This window comes from Ciconia boyciana, chromosome 8 (assembly GCF_034638445.1).
Source record: "Ciconia boyciana chromosome 8, ASM3463844v1, whole genome shotgun sequence".
Lineage (NCBI taxonomy): Eukaryota > Metazoa > Chordata > Aves > Ciconiiformes > Ciconiidae > Ciconia > Ciconia boyciana.
In genome coordinates, this window is record NC_132941.1 from 33,527,059 (window position 1) to 33,551,002 (window position 23,944).

A 23,944-nucleotide genomic window follows, 5' to 3' on the forward strand; every position below is an offset into this window, starting at 1 on the left:
TTTTGAGCAGAAGTTTGTTGTTTTAAAACACAGCTCTGCCTATTAGCACCAACATACATACCTCTGTGAACAGAAGCTGTATAGTAAATTAGTCACCTAATAGTCTATTCTTCTGTTAAATCTTTTGCTTTTCCTGCTCTGAAACTTTGGGAGTGTGCAATATTGAGTTTGCTAATTGGTCAGTCCAGCAAAGTGTATTCTATAGTTAATGTGTGGGTACATCGAAAATAAACGGTGATTTATCAGTGGGTGGGAAACAGACAAAAAAGTATTTAAAATATGTTAGCTTAAGAAGCGTTTATGCATTAGGTGTCTGGTATTACAGAATAATTTGGACTGATTTGCTGCAGTACTACATTTCTTGTAGGTTCTAGTACTCAGTGGTGGTGTTGCTGAGATTTAAGCTGTTGATTATGGGTTTCTAAGTAGCACGACACAACCAGATTACGTTAAACTTGAGTATTTTAGATGCAAGTCAAACAAAACCACAGCATTTTAAAAGGATGGTAATTCTAATGATCGTGCAGGGTATGGAAAATAAATTTAAAACAAAACAGTATATGCTACAAGAGTAGGTATAAGCAATTTGATCTTTTTTTTCTATCTTTCATGTCCAGAAACCTGCATGTTCAAAAATTCAGACAAACTAAACATAAAACTACAAATCTAGTTATGTGTATATGTACATCCTTATTACATTTTTCATCAGCTTTTATGTTGAGGCTGAACAAAGGCAAAACCTGTTCCACATGCTTCTGTATTCTATTTGTTTTACACTTATTGATTAACTAACAAAGTATTTACAGGACAAAAAAATTCACCAGTAAAACAGCAATGTCACAGGCAAAGAGTAAAGCAAAAACCTCTTTCAAGTAGTCATCAATAAAGTATTAATACATAGAGGTATTTCAAACTTTGGTTCAGTGTTTGATATGACAGCGTAATTTTATTTTCTGTTTTGGCTGTCTTTGTCAAAATAAAGCTTAAGTCAGTCAGGTACAAACTCACAAAAATGGGGAAGACACTAGCAAGGCACACGTACCTTCTGCTGGAGCGGTGTTGTCTAACCTTTGTGCTGGGAATGGTCACTTGCCTCTGCTGGGCTGAGAGGGGAGCTGTGTAACATGGCCCCATTCTTACTGCCTTCCTGGCCGTGTTTGCACATGTGGTCATTACGATCCTTCTGGGGAACATGTAATATGTATTTTGAAGAAATATTTTGCTTGTATGCAGTGAAGTTGAAGATGTAGGGGAGCTGGGCTTTTTGCTTGTATGTGCTATACTCATTTTACATGTGCATTGGAAATCCACTGCTACTGAAAACACAAGAAGTGCAGGAAATGTGTACTTCGTGTCCATGTGCAGTGATGAGATGGAGAAACGGCTTCATGAAATAGAGCCATTTGGAAAGGTCTGTGGGCTAGATTTATTTTTCCTGCTAGGTCATTCCTGCCTTGGCCTGTAACTTCTGTTGGCTCAGGTTACAGCTCTTGTGGACTGGAAGCAGAGACTCCAGCCCTGATAACCGTCTGGGAGCTTGTTCTACATGATGATGTTTAAGTGACTGAAAAATAAGTGCTGTAAAGCATATGTCTAATGAATAGTCAGGTTGTTAAGGGTGTAATGTTGAGCGCTCAAAATAGGAAATGTTTAAATATGTTTGCCTGTACAACCTTGCTACCTTTCCTTTGTGGTGCTTTATTACCATATACTCTTTAATTACATTAAGACTTGCGTAACAGTGTGTGGTCATGGTAAAACTGCTAGGTAAAAGTTATTTGAGGGTTGATACATTTTTTTAGACCTCGTCTTGACATTTTCTTTGTCACAATGGCTTTTTCATATGCTGCATTTTTATTAACTGTTTAATGCCAGTATTTTGATATAATAAAAACCCTTGAAGAGAGCACACTCTATTTTTTTATCTGTTTTGAAGAAAAGCATTTAAATTATTTTAAATAAATTCAGTAATTGACTGTATTAATTATGAATTTCATATAGCTTTTTATACCTTGTTTGTAATGAACCAAATGCATTAATTTTATAAATATTTATGTTTGTGAAATGAGCCTGTTTTCATAACTTGTTTATTTAATTTTCACCACTTGTGTGTTTCAGTTATGCAAGACTCTTGCAGGTCAACATCAAAATGCAGAGAGGGAAGCTATTTTAAGTATTTACAAATCTGAAGTGGAATGGAATTGCATACCATCAAACAATTTACTTCATTGCTGATGATAAGAGATTATTTAGCATGTATGAATACTACTGAACTTTTGTGTTTAGGAAGCTGGTCAGTTCTGAGGGCTCTTTTAAAGTGCTATTCCTTGTGTGGCTTTCCAAACCATAAGATGCGTGCACCCATGTCTTGAAGGTAACTGAATTTTTGAGAGCAGGTCTCATAAGGCTGCATGAGTGATGTCAAGCTGAAAACATCCGATCATGGTTAAAACTGACTTGGGAGAAAAACCTATGTTTTATGTCATTTGACTCGGCTTATTTCTGTAGTCAATCTGTGGCCATTGCAGATTCATATGGCAATATACTGGATCACTTGGTAGGCATGGAGTGAAAAACTTGCTGTCACTGGAGTTAGCAGTAGGAGTGTTGTGACAGAAGCATTTTGACATGTCCAGCCAAAACCTAATTGACCTTTTAAAAAGGAGGGGGTGGGGGGATGAAGGGGAGAGAGAATTTCCAACTATAAATGGAAATTAAAAGGAACTGTCTTTTAACACTTTAAATGCCTATCATACAGATATTCCTTTATTATTGTAATAAAAAACAGATATCTTTCCCCCCCCCCCCTCTTACAGCAGAACTCATCTACTGAATGGCTGAAATGTGATAGGAATTGTGTTTTGAGGCAGTTCTGCATGTGGCAGGATAGGTAGCATTTAGAGTAGTTGAAGTTATCAGGCTGAGGTTCAATACTGATTTTTACTTTTTTTTCTCCATTAGTGTGTTTTGGAAATAACATCTGGTAAGCCTGTAAGGTGTTTTTTTTTTTAACAAACAAACAAGCCCCTTTCCTCCCCATCTACCAGGTTTGTGTTTAAAAAAAAAAAAAAAAAGCCCAACAGCTTGGGGTTCTGAAGGAAACATACCAAGGTATTACTGCTTGTTTGTTTGTTTTCAAAAGTATGGGACTTCTAGGAGATACTCTATACCCAAAGATAAAAATACACAGTTCTGCTATTTGTGTAGCTCTGTTGCTCCTGAAAATGCATCTTAAAAGGGGAAAGGAAAAAAAGGAAAAATGAAAAAGAAAAAAGTACTTTTATGTAAGACCTGAGGAAGTGACCCTAGGGGTTGCCATAGATTAAACAGGAAATCACATTACAAATTGAACCCAGAACTTGAATTCCAGCTCACCGCTTTAACCGCAAGAGCATTCACTTTCTTTTCTCTGCAGACAGGCCACCCAGCTGAAAAAAGTACCTTTACTTGGGGGAAAAGCTGTGCCCACGTCATACTGGGACTTCGGTGGAACTTCCTTGTCCTTCAGCCCTTACAGATAGAAGTGTGCTGCTGGGCAGTTGCGATAGTTGGCAGTAGCGCGAGCCGTTAGTCTCTGAGTTACTTTTGACTATTGTTCTTGTGGTGGTTCATGTTTCTCCTTGTCTGAAATGCACATTGCATGCAGTGTGCTCATTTCAGGTGCGGCTGGAAGGTTTGTAGGAAAAAATAGCTCCAGCCTGGGAGAGCTGCAGTGTAAAAGTTCCTCCTGTAAGGGAACAGTATCAGATCACTGGAATATTTATTGCATTTGTAGACCAGTAGTTTTCCGTACCATTTTAAATTGGTGCCAGAAAGTATGGCCAGAGCAGTAACTTAAGTTAGTACTGCTAGAGGAGGAGTGTGTACTCCAGGAGAATTGGGAAACTTAGATTTTATTTTATGCAAGAACTGCATATTCTAAAATCATGGCATTTGTGACTTTCTGCACTTCAATCTGTTTTTACCTCATCATATTGTTTAGTGGGACTTTGGGAAAGGCTGCTTTCTGAAGTGACAGCTTTAGTTCAGTGTAACGTGTACAGCAACTGAGATCATCTCTTCCTGAAGCTGCCCCAACCTTTCAGTCTATATTCAGTAGCAAAGATTGAGTTTCTTGTGTACAGCAACCAGATTAAACTGCTCTTCAGCTCCATCTGCAGGCTTATATTGTCCATAGGGTCTTGTCAACAGAAATTGCACCATGAAAAGATGGATGAATTGTAAAGAGCTCATGGTGGCTCTTGCCTTAAAGATGAGGGACTTTCAAGAGTGGATTAGATCAAACAGTGCTTGGTAGGCTGTCTCCAACAAGATCCCCTGAAATCTAGTGTCACCTCTACTATGGATGCTACTGGAGACAGGTGATGCTTTGGCGTGCAAGCCAGACATGCTTGGCATCTGGCTTTCAGGTGGTCGAGTGTAGGTGACTGGAGCAGTTTGTGAAACACTTGTTGCTGAAATTGTGTCTGAAGTGAGAGCTGAAATTAAAATGCAAGATCTTGTTTGTGTCAGATCACTGATAATGTTGTACTGGTATTGACTAAGGAGTAGGTATTAACTGTGATTGTTGAACCTGCTTACTTGCTGCGCAGTATCAAGAAGGTTTGTGAAGCTTTTAGAAGAACTAACCGGGAGAAGAAGGGAGTGTAGAGAGCTGTGATTTTTTTTTTTTTTTTTTTTTTGCCTGTGTTCAAGCTGATGCCTCATCGGAAATACTGGATTTTCCCGCTTCATAAAATAGTGCCAGTAGAGCAGTGTGGTTGTTGGGGTGTGGTGCAGTGATACAGAAAGGGAGCATCCCACTGTAAGCAGAAGCTGCTGCATGTACTAGAAGCAAGAGGGCAGAGGGAAGTCTAGCAGTGAGAACTTGGTCTGCTAAAGGTATATTTACAGGAAGAAGAACTGAGAGCAGAAAAATATTTTACCACTAAACTTTTCACAGTTTATGCTAGTATACGCAGCATGTGGAAAAATAACTTCTGATGAGATTCACTTCCTAATATGATACTCAGTTACTATATTAAGTTTAGGAGAAATATGTTTCTTAATTCTTTTAAAATTAGTTCATTGGATTGTAAGCTCATAAGGACAGGTTTTTACAACACTTCACACATCAGCTCTACTAGTGATCAGGATTTCACGTGCTACTGCAATAGAAATAATAGGATTTTTCTTCCTAGAAAATATAAGTAGTTTTGTGTGTTTTATGTGCATGAGGTGCTTTTTTCCCCCCTCTTCTTGATTTCTTGCAAAGTAACATGCTAGTCTTTGCAATTTATGGTCTTGACCACAATAATTACAGGTTTTCCTTAGTGTATGCGTCCATGAAGTGCTCTGAGTTAGCTATACATGGAGTTTTGAGACACAGGAGACAGGTGGATGTGACTGTGGTTATGCAGAAAATCTGTGGTGGAAGCAGATTGCTTGTTTCAGGTTTCCAGAGGCTGACTGATCACGTGTTATAATTTTATATCACTCAGCGCCTTAGCAATTTATTTTGTAATATGGTACACAGAATGAATTGCTGTTAGTGTTTTTGGATGTTGAATGTGATATGGATAACAGAAAAACCAAGAACTCTGTACCCTCATAGAAGACCCACAGAAGACTGTCTCTGATTTCCATGCTCTGTTTCTCATTTTTTTGCTGATTGTATCAGAGCCTCTTTTCAAATGCAGATACTTAATAAAGAGGCAGATTATCCATATGGGAACACAATGTATACATGTCCAGAAGAATATTGCAGTAACAGAGTCAGTGCAGGAAATACTATTAAAAACTGATTATTTTTTTTTTTAATGACTGTGTTACAATATCAGTTTGATTATGGGCTAAATGAGTAACAGATATCAAGATTTTAGGCCATATTTAGGTATACATGAATTATTTTATTACTTAAGATAATTGAACTATCTCCAAGTAATGAATAACAAGATGAAGGGAAAGTTTCAGAATGGAAGTATGTGGATTTAGAAGAAATACAGTAATGCATCATGTGCTTTTGTACCCAGTCTTAATAATTGTATGATGTTTTTTGACTAAAAAGTTTGTGTTGAAATTGCTGACCATTGGGTAATGTAAGTGGACATTCACTGTATTAAATAGGATGTGTGGATATCTGGACCTTACAGTTCATACTTAGATTTATAGGGTTCCTGTTGTTCATTCAGTTGAGAAATATATTCTTCATATAGTGGAGGCAAATGTAATCATACTTACCTTTTCCTTTGAGCCAGTTGAATGCAAGCTGGTGTCCTACACGGTGTAGGCAGAGGGGGTTGTTGTAGAGCAGTTTAAACAGGTCTAAATTATGGTTGTTCATTCTTAGTTTCTGCATGCCAGCACTCTGCCTGTGTGGTACACCAGTTTAGGAAGCAGATCCAGGAAAGAAAAATGGGAGGAGGAAGGGAAAAGATTAGTTTTTGGGTGCCTCCTGCCTGCACTGGCCTGCTGCCTGGCCGCATGAGCACCCGTGCGAGCACAAAGGAAGGGCATTGCTGTTTGGCTAGGAGTGGGCTGGGATCTTGGCAGCCCGTGTTCACGTTGGCCTAAGCACCTGTCATTAATGTAACACCAGGATCTGGCTACGAAGTGTTGTGCAGGCTTAATGCTGTAATAATGTGATTTTAGAGCTTTTGATTGGTGCAAAGCATGAGCAGAACAAATCTGTGCAAGTTAGAAATGAACAGAAATCAAAGTAGAACCACCCTGATTCTCTTCTTTTTTAGAACCAAGTGCTTTCTAATTTAATTTTAGGTAAACTTGGTCTGTGTTACTGTCTTTTATTGTCTGAACAATTGAAAGGCAGACACCAGTAGAAATCCTGTGTAGTGAAAGCAATGGAAGAGTTGGTTTCAGAACAACATGCATGAATTTTAACGATTTGAGGACAATGAACCCTTGCAATTTGACTTGTTTACTCTGTTCTGAAATGTCTCTGAAGATGACAGATTGTTAGTAGCTCTAAGTAAAGCCACATTTAGTGATAGATGATGTTATTGAGATCAGTTAGATTCCTTAAGTTTTAATCCTATGAGACGTGAGCTGACAATTTAGCATTTCTTCAGAACTCTTGGACAACTCTACATTGTCTTGATGTGACAAGTGATAATACCAATGCTGAATGTGCTGGAGTAGCAGTTCTCTACCATTGAGATGCACAAACATTAGAGAGGATGTGCTGTGCAGGACGTAAGCTCCTAAGCTAATAAACTGTGCCAGACCCTTTTTTCCTTCTCCCCCTCCCCCCCCTTCTTCATGGCCTTTTAGAGCAGTCTTCCAAAAGATAACTTCTGTGTTCCATTTATCAAGTTTATAATATGTACATTAAAAAATATACAAACACTTGAACTATAGGGTATGCAAGGAAGCGAGCTCACGGGCTGGCTTTCTGTTGAGCAGTGCCTAGGTGCTATAATAGAGCTGAAATGGAAATTGTCTTCTCTAGTGATTCTTCATGGGGAAGATTTCCAGAGTAGCTTTCCTCTTGTGAGATTTGGAAATCCTCGGCGTACAGCCACCGCATGGTATTTTGTAAAGTTGATGATGTATATAGTGAAGTAACAGTTCTGAGAAGTAAAATAAGTATGTTTTCCTGGGCTGGTGGTTGGGTAGAAATCCTCATGAGATGAGCCATGCTGCCTGCGGCTCAGAAGCAAGGCATATCTGAATGGAAGAATAAATGTGTTATTTGACTCCTAGAAAGCAGGGCTGCAGTCTAAGGGATATGGAAGGAAGGCACAGTGCTGAATGCAGCAGTCTCAGAGCTGTGCTTCAGCTCATAATGGAGAACATTTAGAGAAGAGTTTGTTTTTAGGAATAGAGTAGGTAAAAGTAGGTATCTGTTACTCAGTAATGCTTTTATAAAGTTTAAAAGGTTGGGGAGTTTGGGCGTTTGGTTGGGGGGAAGCCACTTTAAAGCACCAGTGTAGTTTCCCAAGTTGAAAGATGGGGAACAAAAAAGGAAGAAAGGTGCTATGTTAGAAAAGGGGATGGTAACAGCACTTGGATCCATCCTACTGTTCTCCAGGACAACGGGCAAGATTAAAGAAAAAGAGGTGGGAGGCATTTTAAGGGGAATGGAATAATTGCAGCTTTTAATGCGGAAACTTGCTCCCCTTTTTCTTAAAACTGTGTCTTTACTTCACAGCAAGCAAGAGCAGAGCAGGAAGAGGAATTCATCAGTAATACTCTATTTAAGAAGATTCAAGCTCTGCAGAAAGAAAAAGAAACACTTGCAGTAAACTATGAAAAGGAAGAGGAATTTCTCACTAATGAGCTCTCAAGAAAACTGATGCAGGTAATTGGTGCTTTTACTGATGTTTCTCCCAGGAGCCTCAGGACCAACTAGTGGTTGAACTTTGTGTGACTGACTGCAGTCAGAGGGATGTGGTCAGGTTGTAGCTGTTGTAAAGCTGACACTTGATACGAGCAAAGTACAAGAAGTGTAATGAGTATGCGTTTTTTAATATGTTGCTTTAAAGTTTGCATCTGCAAACTCACAGTTTTGAGAATCTGAAAGTTTGTATAGAGATGCAAAGAAATGGATGTAGCTTAAAGTAAATGTTAACTGTCTTACAGAAGAGAGTTACTGTTTAATTTAAAATGTTAGTGAAACAGGCACTTTTTTCTGGAGTATTTGATATTTAACAGGAGCCCTGAAATACTAAACTTTATATACAAGAATGCAGTGATGCTTGATGGAGACTTTATCTCTAAGTTTATCCGTACTTTTAACAAAAGTTGCTTCTCTTGAATTAAAATGCTTACATCAGTCGGGTGCTAAAAGTAAAAAGTTGAAGATGCTGGGACAATTTATGTCAGAGAAACTTATTTTCATTACCTAATTTTTGGAAAGTGAGTAAATATTTGTTGGAAGTGTTGTATATGCTTGCTGTGTTCTGATAGACTTGCCTAAATACCTGCTTTTGGCCTCTAGGAGATAGGGTACTAAGTTAGGTGAATGTTTGGTGTGATCCACTATGGCTTTTTCCATGCGATTACTTATAAGCTTTGTCATCAACAGACTAGTCAATTTTAAAGAACCTAATTTGTATGTTGTAAGCATTTCTTATGTTCTGCAGCTGGAGACTTAAGGCATGTTTAGCCCTGCAGTTAAGAAATACACTGTTTGGAAACAACATTAGAGCTAATCCCATCTGATGCTTTTGTTAATGAAAACTGGGACTTCTATGACTTTGTCTATTTGCCTATTATCACATAGTAAGTTAAGTATGAAGATAAAATATCCTTGATCTGGTATTACTACTTTCCCTTGCTATTCTTGAGGACTGACAATAATGTTTTTTAATAAGACATACGTTTGCTTTTGAAGTCATACATTTTTGTGAAAAAAAATAGAGAAGCAGATAGTAGTAAAGTAGGGGTATTGAGTTTTCTTTTCCAATTGAAATAAGATGTAAATATCACTATGGAAAAAGCTTTCCACTAAAGTCTCTTCCAGTAAAGGGAGAAATGGTATGTTGAGTAATGTTGTTTAATTGAAAGGGCTATGTAGAAATTGGTTACAGAACCAGGTTACCTGGGGCTGTACTATACGTTGTGTAGAGCACAGTAAAACTTACTTTAAAAATAAAAGCGTGAATTACAATTGATTTGCTGAGGGGTTTTGAACTCATATAATGACCTTGCACACAAATTTATACTGCATAAGTTCTGCAGCAACTAAATTGCTGTATCTAGTAATTGCTTAAAATATGCTTAGCCTTTTTCCTAGAACTCAGCTGAGATTCCATTAAAATTGTATCTTTAACAGTTCTTAAATTACTAATATTATGCAAAATAGGTTCACACATTACAAAGAGAAATACAAGCTTCTTGTCAACCTAGAACTACAACTAATTTTTATTCTTTTCTGCTGTGGACTTTCAGAAAGTGTCCTTTGACTGTTGCCCCAAATTAAGGAAAAAGGTAACAATCTACCGTTCTCAAAACGGCCAAGGGGGTGCGTCATGGTAATGTATGAAATAATGCAAGGGCATTATGCTGTTTATCCATTGGAAACCCTTAAAGGGTGTAACTTTGTTCTCGCTAGTGAGAGAAAGATTCAGAGAAGCACATATATCTGAAACAGAACACAGGCATAAAACTGGTGAAGTTATTCTTGCCTTTTGTACGGTATCTGGAGAAAATCCTCAGTCTTGGGTCCAACATCATCCTGTAAATGTTATCCAGCTTTCAGTAGGCAAGCTGCAAGTTTCTGCCGAAAGAAAGTAACTATGTAGCCATAACTACAATAATATGGAGGTAAAATTCTGACCACCGCCTCCTTTTATTAAACAGTATCTCAGCCTACAGCCTTACACTTCATTTCATGTGGCCTTCCTGTAAGCCTCATTCAGTGTTTGATAAACATGGTCATGTCAACCAGAATATTTTAAAAGTTGACAATTCTTAAATGCACCTGTGTTCCAAATTTTTAGTCCTAAAACTGTGTAATTTCTCTTAGCATCATTAGGTAGCAGTTTTTGGAAGTAAATTGTGAGTCTGTCCTCTAAATATTAACCCAGCTTACTTGAAAAAGAGAACAACTGTCAACATCCTGTCGATGTTGGTAGCAGTTGTGCCTGTGAAGGGTGAGTGGCATGGAATATCTTGCTTACAGGTTCACCTGTTAACTGCAGTGCACAGAGGAGAAGATGGTAAGAGATATATCAGAGCGCTAGTGCAAAGCGTATTGTGAGCCGTGTCAGAGGAGTCTGCCTGGTCAGCAGGTTTTGTAGTCCATACATCTGGGTGACTTTTCATACCTTTACAGTGGCTCAAGACTTGCAGTACAGGTGGAGGACTTGTTTGTTTTAAAGCAAACAGTTTAATATTAAAACTATTATTCTGTTTGTGTGTATTCTGAATGCAGATCTCATTTCATGGCTTGATTATGTCTTCGATGTGCTGAACTTGCTGTGAAATGCAAAAGATGTGTATTATTATATTCTCCTAAACACTAGTAACATGCTCAGCAGCTTATAAATCATACAGAGGAAATGGTCCTTTCCCCTAAAGAGCTTACTTGTAGAATTAGGAAATATTTTAATATTACAGTATGCTTCCACAAAAATAATTTTCTATCTCTGTAGTGATCATGGATTTAGTAAGTTGATATTAGAATATTGGTGAGTTGCAGACAATTTTCTTAAGTAGCAAAGAACTGAAAATATTACTGACACTGATTTTTGTTTTATGAAAGCTTATCTGTTATTTGGAAGTTTTGATTATTCAATTATGAATCCTGGAAATTATACCCATGTAGACTGCCAGATAAAAAATCTGAGAAGAGAAACTCCTTATATGACAAATAAACTCGTTTTATGGAAGAGGGCGTTATTAGCACACATCACATGGTCAGCTTAGTGTTTATTACAATATCTTTTCTAGTTCAGGATACTCTTCCTGTTACACAGGTGCAGTGCTAAATTACTGACTAATGTTATTCAGACACAGAAAGTTAAGATAATTACAATTTACTTTTCTGAATTTAATGAAATTTGTGAGTGCCAATATTTACCATTACCTACTAGAATGTAGCAATTCTGTCTTTATTAGAGGATGCAAGACTGATGAGGCAGTTACAAGACTAATAATGAATTGATAAATGCCCACTTCCATTTTTGGTATCTTTGCTCTGAAGAGAATTCTAGCTAAATTAGATGCAAACTTTGGATGATGACTTAACCAGACATACATTAGTCTCCAGTGGAAACGTTGGCAGTAATTGGTTGCTTCGCTGTTCTTTGCTATTTGGGGTTAAACTCTTAATCTCTGTGTTTGTTTGCCAGGCAGCATTGGTCTGACCTGGAAATAGACTTTCAAAATTCATGCTGTTAGACATTGTGCATCAAATGGCTTCCTGCTTTTTGTATGACTAAGGGAAAAAAAAATGCATATGAATATGTTTTGTCTAAGACTTTGCCTTTTGGAACAGTGGGAGGGGTGTACTTCTGGTAAACTGCATATGATTTGTAGTCTCTTAATTTTTCAAGTATTTACTAGTCTGTGGCTGTGTCAAAATTACTGCCATATTATTCAGTTGAAAATCACCTAGCAGAGGGACTTTTTTCATAGTGCCTGTGTGTTTTTTGCTTTGTCAAACTTTTGTTTGTCACAATTGTAGGGGCTTATGCATCACATTCAGAGTGGTATCTGGAATGAGCTCCCAGAATGTTAAAACATTTTAAATGTGAAAGCTGTCTGCCAGAGCACGAGCTGTAGCGCTCCTTGCTAACAGCCTAACAAGAATTTCCTAGTTGAGTATGATGTGCATTACTATTATAAAACACAGAGTTACATCAGGTTTTCAATATTATAAGAAATTAATTTTGAAACATTTTACTATATGCCAGATTGATTCTAAACATACACAGTAGCACAGAAGAGAAGGTGTTTTTACTGGAATAATACTGTCTTCCTGTTGCCAGGCTTTCTGGTGCCATACTATTGCTTGGTAACACCTGTTTATGACTGTGTGGCATTAGCTTTTACTGCCTCTACAAGCCAATAAATAAGTGTATGCTTTTACTAGTTAAATTTCCTTTGTTTAGCATAATTTTTAATTTTCTAGGCTGAATGCTGCAGAACTGAAGGAGCACATGCATCTCAACAGAGGTTTTGGAGTAAACAAAAGCTTTTCATCACATACATTCCTGATAAAGTTCTTATAAGCCTTATATATATTCACTACATTTTCTCATGTACTTACTCTAATTATTTTTGTCTACCTAAGTCTCTGGAAAGTTTGGAACAATCTTTTATAAAGTCTTCGATACCTAGTCATTATAGAATGGTAGCAGTATTTTGCAGAGTATCATCAGAAGTGTTTTGATGCAGGATCTGTTCTTGCAGCTGTGGACATGAACTTGTTGAGTTACTGTTTTGAAATCTAAAGTAGTAAATCTTGAAAATTTATCTTTTGTGAAACAAGGCTGCTCAAAAGACTAATTAATTTTTAATATTGTTTGAACTCACAAAGCCAGTATTCTTTAAATTGTGCAACAGTCCTTTTCAAAATCAAATACAGACTTTTTCAATACCCTTATATTTTTGGAAGTGCAAATTGGTCCAAGTATCTGTCCTTGAAAGTAAAATGCTACAACATAGCAAGATAATAGCATAATGCGTAGTAAGGCAGATTAAGTAATTGGGAGGCTATACAGAACTGTTTCTCATGCAAGTCTGATTCTTGACAATTCTTTCAAAAATTGTAAGTCTGTAAACATGAGCTATTACCCTTCCTGCTCTCCAAAATACGATGCGTCAGCTCAAGGATGCAAATGTGATTGTGCAGAATAAACAAGAGTCAGCTCATCTATCGTTTATTTGATGAACATCTGGACATAAAGAGGAGGCAAATGGCTGATACAAATTTGTTAATAAATAGGACTTTCAGGATGCAGCAAAGGAGGAATTGGACAACTTTTGAGGGCTGGAGTACTAAAAATAGACTGTTCAGTACAATGTACAAGGTCATAGTCTGGGGTCGTTGGGTTGGTTTTTGGGTTGTATTTTTAAGGGGGAACTTCATTCATTAGCTCCATTATTTCATAAAAACACTTTCCGCTGTCCCAGAATAAGCCAGTACAGTATGAAGGTAAGGTAAATGTGTTCCTACATTGTATCAGGAAACTTGTTTCTGTAGAGAGGGAAGGTTATTACCGTAGTTGTATAGAACTTACGTGAACGAACGCATGCACTCTTTCTGCTGCTAAGCTTTGTATTTGATGGCCCCATTCTCACTTTAAAGTATTAGTCTCTCTTGCACCAAACCCATCTCTGAATGTATGTAGCTGAAAATTCCCCCAGTATCTCTCCTACAGTTTTCATATGCAATTCAAGGTCTATAAGACATTGTCATCAAGGTGACACGTTCTAACACATTTTTTCCTTCTCTTTAGCTGGTAGCCGTAGGTGTATCTGTAAACAGTTGTTACTGTAATTGCATATAATTAAAAACAGTTTGAAAATACTCTCTTACTTTAACTAAAATAAACACGATCCACCATTGTTTTACTAGTGGATATTTTTTCATTGTTAGCAATTCTGTTTTTCAGCTTTAGGGTTTCAGCATTAACTGTTTTTTGTTTGTTTTGATTTGCTCTTGTGATCAAGGCCAATAAAAGGGAAAAAATATTTTACCCACTTGTGAGTGACAGAAATGATTAATATGTATTTTAGGGTGTGTTACTAGTATTTTTCTCCCACTTTGAATAATGAAGCCGAAAGGGTGAAGGGGAGTAGCACAATAAAGTAGGTTCATCAGAATGTCCAAGAGGGCTTTCATGTTATAATCCCTTTTAGCACTCAAGGTGAAAGCGTTTGTGGGTTTCTTTTTATTCCCAGTCACTTTGCTTTCTGGTGTATCTATGTTAAAATCAGAATAGGAGATATTCCTTTAATAGATCTCTCCTGGCTTCACTTAGTAGCTTTCTGATCAGCTGTAATGGTCCGTTGGCTGCAGTATGTTCACACTACCAAGGCAGGGTTTAGTAGATCCTACACAGCAGCTACAGATCTAACGAGTAAGCCTCATCAGTTCCTGTGTGATGGAAGTTCCAGCAAGCTTTAAAAGGAATGATTTGACAAGCAAGATTGTGCTATTGCAGCTCAATTTGTTTTAAATAATACAGTAGTTGCATTTGCATGAAGCACACAAAAGCACGAAATAGTATTTGTTGTTAAGTTGGTTTGAGGTGCCTTCATATGACTGTATGATCTGCCTGACTCACTGGACTGTCTGCAAATGCTAGCAGTCCCCAACCGCACGCTTTCTGTTAGCAGCATCTGGCTTTAGGCTGAGTAAGAGATTCTGGCATTGTGCCCCTTTTGCACAGTTTAATTTGCTAACTAAATATAAGCTGATTACAGCAACTGGCTTTGGTCTCAATTTTTAGTTAGGTGAAAAAAAGTCTAGCTTTTTTAATGAAGCAAAGTGAAGATTGATTAAAGTGCAGCAGGTATCTTGAGCTAGGTGGTAATCCACGTGCTATCTGCTCCTTGGGCTCTTTGGGTGTCTTCAGTCTTAAACTGTAGCTGCTGCATAGGAGTGGGGAAGGAAGGAAGAGGGGCTTATGGAGTTGTAAGACTAAATAATGTCCTTTTCATATTAAACCTATTTTTTCCCAGCCAAGCTTAACTCCAGTACTGAAGTAAGAAACTTCAAATTTTTGATTGTCAAGTACCACAAACAGTATTTTCATTTAAAAGTGTGAATACAAATTTTTCTGCTAATGGAAGTATCACTTAGCAGCCCTGTGTATTCTCACACAAGAAATGAAATGGCTTTATTTCCAACTAGGCAGTTTAACAAAATTTCCTAACCATTTGATCAAGAGCTGCCATGATAGTCTCAGTGATAATCATGTTGGAGTTTAGGTGGCTTCCTCAAGTGTATGGGAATTTCCATGAGTGTCAGGGGTTTTGGAAAACATACTGTAATTGATAAAGTGAAAGGAATAAATCTCATTTATTTTTTAATTGCTATTCTGGTGTTTATTTTAATCTGTGAAAAATAAAATCTCGAAATTGATAAGCCCTGAAAACACAGTAAACTGCAAACTTCTCCCACATGTATATTGCCAAGTTCTCTGTCTGCCTAGTACTGTCTCCACACAAGCCTTTCTGCTCTGAACTCTCTGCCAGGCTGTGCTTCACAGACCATTTTGTCTCTAAATAGCAGCAAAAGGAACTGAATTAATGAACTAGCAATTTTATCTTGTTTTAAAATCAAAGTATATTTCTTCACTGTGGACATCCAGCAACCTCAGCTTGTGTCCATGACTCTGAGGTGTGTCTCCATTTCCTCAGATTTTCCTCACACGTTTAAACGCTATGATCTTACATATTGTTATGTGATAGCCAGCAGAACTGGCGTAGAAAATAAGCAGGTGGAAAAAAGTGCCTGCAGTTTTCAGTGGATGGCCAGAGCATCCAAAAGGGGGGGGGGGGGGGCGGGGGGGGACATTTGTTTCCATCTGCTTGAGAGCTTTGAGCGTAAAGATTTTTTTCATTGGAAATATGAAGTGAAAAAAAATTTCCCTTGAGTGTTAAGAAAATTTATAACATTGATTTGAAACGAGCAGTGGTTTTATGTCATAAAAATCTTTTGATTCTTGATAGCATGGAAATAGAAATTAGATTTATTTTTTTTACTATCTTGTTGCATAGCAATTTCAGTAGTGTGACTTCAGTCATGATTTTAAGCTTTCAGCTGCCTGGGAGAAGGAAGTGCTAAGACCTGCATTTTATGCTTTGGGTGCTCTTGAGATGATGCATTTAGATTAAAATTAATGCTTTTGTGAACATTATGATAGATTTTTGACTTTTAAAATTTTATATGCTATATATAATGTATCTATTTTGATTTGACTTTATTAAATATTTGGAAATGTAGTTTACTTCCATCTGCTTTGTAAATGGAACACAGTTTAAAATGTTGCTTTTTGAAGGGCTGTTGGGTGGGTTGTGCATTTTGAAGTCTTTTGAGAAGAATTATCAGTCGAATTTAATGTGCAGTAAGAATAAACATGTGTAAATAAATGTATAAAAGGTGCATAACGTTTCATACTTTTATTTGTGTGTCTAAAATACTTCCGTGTCTCCTAAATTTTTAGCTGCAGCATGAGAAGGCTGAACTGGAGCAGCATTTAGAGCAGGAACAGGAATTTCAAGTGAACAAACTGATGAAGAAAATTAAAAAACTGGAAAATGATACAATTTCGAAGCAGCTCACCCTGGAGCAGGTAACTCCTTACTTTCAGAATTATATGATTGTAAAACAAAGGATTCTGGAAAAAAGAAAAACTTGTTTTGTATTAGATTTGACTTAATTTTTTAAGTATGTAAGAAACTGGGCAATATCAAGAATATAGAAAAGTCAGTTTGACTTTCAAAGCAATAAATCATTAACATAATTTATTATGAGAAACTTTCATTAATTTTTTTCATGGCCGTTATAACTTTTAGTAGCTTTACTGCAGGCCTTTATGTCTGCTGGACAGCTGTGAGTTTTGCAAACGCAACTTTTTTGTAAGTAATGCTTCTTGTTGCTGTTCATCAACTTCCACTCTCATGCTGCTAGTGAGAAGGACTGTCACTTCTGATAGTGGTTAAGCACAACAGTAAATGATATGTGTGTGGTCTAGTTGTGCTCTAGGTCACCTTTTTTTGGCAGCTTGGGTAGCACAGGACTCGAATGGTGAGATGTTAGCTGTATGTATACTTAAAAAGATTTGAGATTTGACTACATCCAACTCCCTGTCTCCCTAGGCAGTTATGAAGATTGCAGAGATAAAACACCACTTGTTTTGGTCATGTTTCCACTGGAAGTTTAGACATTGGGACTGCTCTTATGTCTAATTTTAGACATGTGCATCAAAGCACCTCAGTGGTGTTAGTAGGAGTCCTTTTGACTTAAAAGGCAAACTGATGAAACACATAGGCTTGTTAAAGAACTTCGGTTTTTCTGGCTTTTGGGAGTCCAATAATTTGGGTGCTGTAAATATAATACATTATTTCTGTGAATTTTTTTGTTGTTCTCATCAGATGTAGAACTTTTTTTTTGCTGGTAGTCTGAATTTCTACCGGTTTTGTATGACTCTCTGTTGACATTGTGGATTAATTAATTAATGGCTATCTTAATGATGAAATGGGTTTTCTTGATTCTTATGTTAACATTCTATATGGAGAGATCTATGGAACAAATGGAAAAATAGAAAGGTAGGAAGATGTAGTTGCCAGCAAATCCTTAACCAACATGGACATTAACATGAGATTGAAATAACTCTCTTCGCCACAAGGTGGTGACGGTGGCCACTTAATCAAAATGCAAAGTAAGTTTATATATTAATCTGTTTTACTCTTTGAAATGTTATCATGAGCCACAGCTGAAATCTTAATGGTATTTATTTTCATATCATTGTTCTGGGCAGACAAGACTTGTGAAATCATAACTTTGAAACTCGTTGCTACATTTTAATATCAATGATAGATTGTTCAAAAAGCATGGATGCTCAAAGGTCTTTTTCTCAAATATCTGACCTTGAAAACTTACTTTGTTTATGAAGATGTTAAATTTTGCTGTCAGTCTTACTTAGACATTCCATGCATATTTATATGTAATGCAGTGTATACCTTTGTTTTCTCTTACAGTAAGGTATAGTAAATCTCAAGTTACTTTGAACTTCAGCATGCTTTGTTTTCTTACACAAATTTTAAAAAAAAGCTTATTGTGCTAATTAACCAGCTGAAGCAACAGCCTTGAGGGCATGTGCTGTACTTAGCAATAAGCAGCCAAAAGTGAGCAGAGCAATGTTGCCTTTATTGTACACATAGAGAATTAAGGAAGAGAGATTGCCACAACGCTTCAACATAAGCTTTGTGAAACCTGTTAAACAGGGCTTGAAAGGCGTACTTCAGCAATGCTTTGAACATAATCTAGGGCTGCAGTACTAGATCTATTACTGTAATCAGTGAGCAGATAGTTACAAATATGTTCACTGAACTATTATTTTTAAAATGTGGAACATGAATTATCTATGCTTTGTGTCCTTCCTCCTTTGCTTTCTCTCATCTGAGCTGCTTATGCCACAGGTGATGGGTAGGTAGCCAGTTTGTAGCAGTGATGGTTGTGTAGAATGTTATTCCTAAATAAAAAAATAAGTTAGATCTTAGGGTTCAAATGTGACCTGACTTTTTCTTAAGACAGCTTGAAGTGGCAGAACATTCTTCTCTGAAGGCTAATGGTGAAGAAATTTGCAACGTGACTATTTAATTAACTGAATGTCTCAGTTAAAATGAGCAATAATGTTCTGTGTTATAGTTCAGTGGTTTGATAGGAAATAAATAGCTGTCAGTTTTGTCGTACAGAGGCCAAGTTTGTGTAGTTTTGCTGTTATTCTTAATTGCTTTTCTATTTAATACAGTACAGTGATAAACTAGAATTGATGCAGTTAGGAGATGAGAAATAAGAACTAAACTGCTAATAATCATCTCCTTTGTCTCCTTATTTGAAAGGAAAAGAATATGAAATGTGTAAAATCTTCTGGAAAGATATTCTTGGAGAGCAGCAAAGAATTAAAGCTACAAAGGGGGAGAGGCAGATGAGAAGCAGAGAAGTGAAATTTGGGATAGTGGGCTTAGGCAGAGATCATATTCAGCTTTCATTGATTTGGAAGATCTGTATTTGAGGAGGGAAGAGTTGTGCTTGTTAGTAAGTTGGCAAGAAGACTGAAGAAGCGGTAATCCAGGAATACACAGACAATGGATATTTTCGCTGCATTTGAAGTAAAGTAAGTGTAGGTGTGAAAGAGAGAGAGAGATTAGAAGAAATGCTATTGGATGGTGAGGAAGGTTAAAAGGGATTTTTCTCTTCCTCTGAAGGGAAGATTAAGGTCCAAAAAAGCAAGCAATACTTCTTTGTTTCCCTGTTGTGGTGGTAAAAATTAAATTATGTTTGACTGGAATGTAACTTTGAACCCTTGTAGAATGACACTAGTATTGACAGAACTGCTGGTTTGGTCTTGAGATATAATCCCATCCTGCTTATTTTAGTTCAGAATGTTATCACATTCCTAACATTCATAGACTAGAGTTAGACTACATTTCCAAGTACTGAAACTACCTAGTACAAAACAAATATACATATTCTCTGAACTCACAGCTCTGGTCAGGATGCTGCACTCACTTCTCCTGTAGGTTTGATTCAAGGTGTTCATCCTGAAAGCTTTAATATCCTGACACTGGGAGGAACTGGGACAACACTCAAGATCAGGAAAGGAAGATACTTGTTTCCAGTGTGTTTTCATGTTGCTGGAAATGGAGAGTTTTAGATCTCTGTTTCACAGCCTGGTTTCTTTGGTGTTTCATCAGAGCATGTCTGTCAACCTTCAGGGCACAACACAAGGCTCATTTGTGTATTGTTGCTGATGATTTGACTTCGCCATTGTGCATGCTCACCTATATGCAGATTTCTAGTTAATGGACTCTGCCTTGGTGATGGTTGGTGTAATACTAAATGTAATCTTAGTTTTTTTAAATCCAAGGTTATAAATAATTTACTGTCTTCAAATTCCAGTGTGCTCTTCTTACTACCATTAAATGAAATAGATTCATTTTCACCAATATGTTTTTGTGGGTTTGTTTGGTGCTAGATCAATGACATAGTTGTAAAAAGACTATGTCAGAGCAGGTGAGTCTAAACCATGCTGAATTGAAGTGATGCAAAAGCCATTACTTTGATAGTTTGATCTGCAGTCAAAGTTTGATTTGCAAAGTTTGATCTGCAGTCAAAGTTTGATTTGCAAAGTTTGATCTGCAAACTTTTTTCATCACGTGTTTATATAGATAGCTATGCAGTGTAGTGAAGATCCACATGTTGGTAATACAGAATCATGGTGTGCAGATTCCCAGAACATTTTGTGTACTTTCTTCCCTCTGAACGCTGTCAGCCCCAAGCTTTGGCCAAACTGGCTACTGAGAAGTGCCCTAAGGTAAAGCGCCCTGTATCTCCCAGGGCTGAGCCCTTTACTTTTGTAACACTCCAGCTCCTTCTGGTGTGGGGAATGAAGTGTCAGTCAGGATCCAAATTCTCATCCCTTGTGTGAGGCTGAAGCATGTTGCTCCTGACTTCTCTTTTATTGAAGTGTTAGTTCCTTCAGCTGTTAATGTACATCTGGAAACTCAGAGATGGAAAGATTTACTAAACAGTGTTTCGTTTTCAAACTATGTTCCCTATTACTCATCAATGTATGTCTATTTTTACTTACAGTAACTAATTCCTCTAAGCTTTAAGGAAGAAAGTTGTACATTCATTAAACTTGCACTGTTACATGAAGTGTGTAAGTTTAAAGTTTGTTTGGATACCTCAGTATTAATTTAGTGGTTAGCACAGAGCCCTTACAGATTTAGAGGCTGTAATAGCACTTCAATCAGTAAACATGTGCGGAAATCACTTAATCTGTTTTCAGTCTTTCCATTTTGTAATGTGGGATTATTTGCCCATCAGGAAAGTGGTCAGTGTTGACTAAGGCTTGGCTTGGAAAAATACTTCCATGCTGTTTTCCACCTGTAAGGTGTTGATCTATTCCCATATGTTTCATTATTGCTAACTTCTGGAGTTCAGCTACCAGGGTTACTGAATAAGGTCATGTGTGCCTCTTAGTATTGTAATGTATTCTTATTAATATTTGCATTGTATTTGTACTAAAATATGAATAATAGATTTCTTCATGTGTGGTTCTACATTATATTTGCTTTTGTTAGCTTATAGTAGAATCAAGAATGTTTGTTCACACAGTAAGTGAATGGGAATAATGTCAAGTTAAGTGTTTATTTTTAAAAAGCTTTTGCTAAGATGGAAATACATTTGTTTCTGCTAGTAAGGGTTGATACAGTAACACTTCAGGCAGTTCACATAATTTTTTCTTTACTATTTTTGTTATGTTGCTCCTTTACCTAACACAAGGCAAACATGGCTTCTCTTCCATTTCTGGCTTACTTAACTGTGATTCTTCTACTAAAAAAGTCTGAAATTTTTCAAAAGAATAAATGCTGGTGTAGTGGACAGTAAATTCAGTTTGAACTTCAGAGGCTCATGGAATAGGAGATGTCTTTGAACAGGCTTGTCATGTCATCAGTGACCATGTGTCCAGGTTTCAAGCCTCCTTATTGGCCAGAGACAACAGGTTCTGTGACAGAAATTTATGTTAAGGAGATGACAACTGTGCAGCTCCTGAATCTCTTGATTTTTCTCTGTCTCTGTGACCAGTGTGTTGTGCCTGTTTTTTGTATCTTCTTCACCTTCTCCTTGCTGTTGTAGAGCATCATGTAAAATGGTGGTGGTATAGCAATGATCTTTCCTGATGACAGTTCCTTGCAAAAAATATATTTCCATCATTTTCATTGATTGTTTTTCCTCTCCAGCTAAGACGTGAGAAGATTGACCTTGAAAATACTTTGGAACAAGAACAAGAAGCGCTAGTGAATCGTCTCTGGAAGAGGATGGATAAGCTTGAAGCAGAAAAACGGTTTGTCTTATTGCAGTGTATTTGTTACAGTGGGAGAGATATAATTTAATACATAATGTTTCTGGATTAAATATGTTCATCTCTGTCTGGTAAGAGTTGTTTAATCTATGAAAACCTGGGAGTTAAAGCAGTTGTAAAGCTCCTTGTTTACATGATGCCTCATCCTTAATTGCTTAAAGGAGACGAAACTAAATAGTATAAGAAATGACTTGGGAAAGCTCGAAGGAATTTGCTGAATTTTTTCAACTGCTGATAGACTGTTTTTGAAGCTTCTGGTTTGGGGTCAGCTTTACATTTGTGGCCCAGAGAAAATAACGTGGTATTTTAGTGTATTTGTTATAAGAGAAGCTCTTGTATTTTCCCTATCTGCTCGAAGAAGGCTTCAGCTTTTTCTCAGTGGTGTGCGACTCATGTCATTGAGACTTCCCACTGCTTCTTCAATAGAAGTTAAGACAGTGAGATTTTATATTCCTGAGAAAGCTAAGGTTAAAAATATGTATTAAAGCAACCCTGTCTTTAATACCGTATTATAAGAACTCTGGTTTTGGGGGGAGTAGGGGAGAAGAGGTGATTAATACCTTATTTTCTTCTACATGTTTAAGGACAATTATGTTAGTGTGACCTTGTGAATCTTGACTGGGGCCTCAGAAAACACCTGAGCTTGGTGAACTGCAGGTTTTGTAGTTTTATTTTACAGAGCCCTGCTGTGTGAAGGTGCTCTGAAACTACATGTGATATTCAACCGTGGTAAATCCGTAGCAGGATTTGCCCTTGGTAGGATTTTTGTGCATCTTAGATTTAAAGCATTCTTTAAGCCAAACTATTTCTGGTTTAATTTATCTCAGTCTGTGTGCCTTCTTGCGAGGAGCTATGGTGGAGTCAGACCATGCTTTAGTACTACTTTGTATGGTACGTGTGAATACTGGGCCATACAAAGAGTTGTGCTTACATAGTGCTGTCCCTGCTCTTCAGGGCAGAGTTGGATCTGGCCAGTCAACACGTTTCTAGTGAAGAACAGTTTCATGCTTTCAAGCTGAAAAATACTTCATATGTTAACTCCAAAAATAATCACTTAGAACATTTATTATCTCCCATATGCTTATTTCATTATAAGAGAAGTTCGTTACTCCTGAATTTACAATCAGTTATTTGAGGTATTTGAAACCTTGACTATATGGAATACCTTTCTGTTTGGAGATTTAAAAAAAAAAAAAAGGGGGGGGGGGAAGGCTATTTGACTATGCTTCAGAAAATGTCTGTGAAGTTTTCTCTTTTGGTAATGGTGAAACACAGAAAAGCTTGTGTTTCATCATAGACATACTTTATTCATATTTTCATCTTGAATATGTGTTCTTCCTCTAAGAACATAAATGTAAAAACTCATAAGAGATTAAATGAATTTGCTTAGAAATGATTTTGTGGAATAAGTAGCGTTTGAGTATAAAATTGAGGTAACTATATGTAGTCCAGAACTTGTTTTTCCTGAACTGTATGCAGGAATATTTGGGAGTGTCAATGTCTGAATAATTTAGAAAATCCATCTGTGCTTAGACAAAAAAATTTACCTTTTTATTTTGAGTTAAAAAAGAAAGCATTATAAATTCTCCCAATATTCTCTCCCCAAAACCAGTCGTTAAAATAATTCTTATATACCTATCAGAATCCTTGCAGTGGCTTTCTGGGGCATTTAGGGGGTTTTCTTGTTAGAATTGAAGGTAAAGTTTGAACTATTTTTCAAACAGAATTTTGCAGGAGAAATTAGACCAGCCTGTATCTGCTCCACCATCACCCAGAGACATATCAATGGAGATAGATTCTCCAGAAAATATGATGAGACATATCAGATTTTTAAAGAATGAAGTGGAGAGGTTAAAGAAACAACTGAGGGCTGCACAGTTACAGCGTGAGTA

The 23,944-nt window shown here is 37.0% G+C and overlaps 1 protein-coding gene across 2 annotated transcripts in view; it reads left to right on the forward strand.

Moving 5' to 3' along the window:
* Positions 1-23,944, forward strand: part of CCDC6 (coiled-coil domain containing 6) — a 50,316-nt gene that overhangs the window by 11,512 nt on the left and 14,860 nt on the right. For both annotated transcript variants that reach the window (XR_012043774.1, XM_072870012.1), the window contains exons 2-5: positions 8,150-8,299; positions 16,623-16,751; positions 21,931-22,034; positions 23,777-23,937. Coding sequence is in view for 1 of the 2 variants with exons in the window: in XM_072870012.1 (XP_072726113.1) it covers positions 8,150-8,299; positions 16,623-16,751; positions 21,931-22,034; positions 23,777-23,937 (544 nt within the window). In the remaining variant the exon portion in view is untranslated. The remainder of the gene's footprint in view (positions 1-8,149; positions 8,300-16,622; positions 16,752-21,930; positions 22,035-23,776; positions 23,938-23,944) is intronic.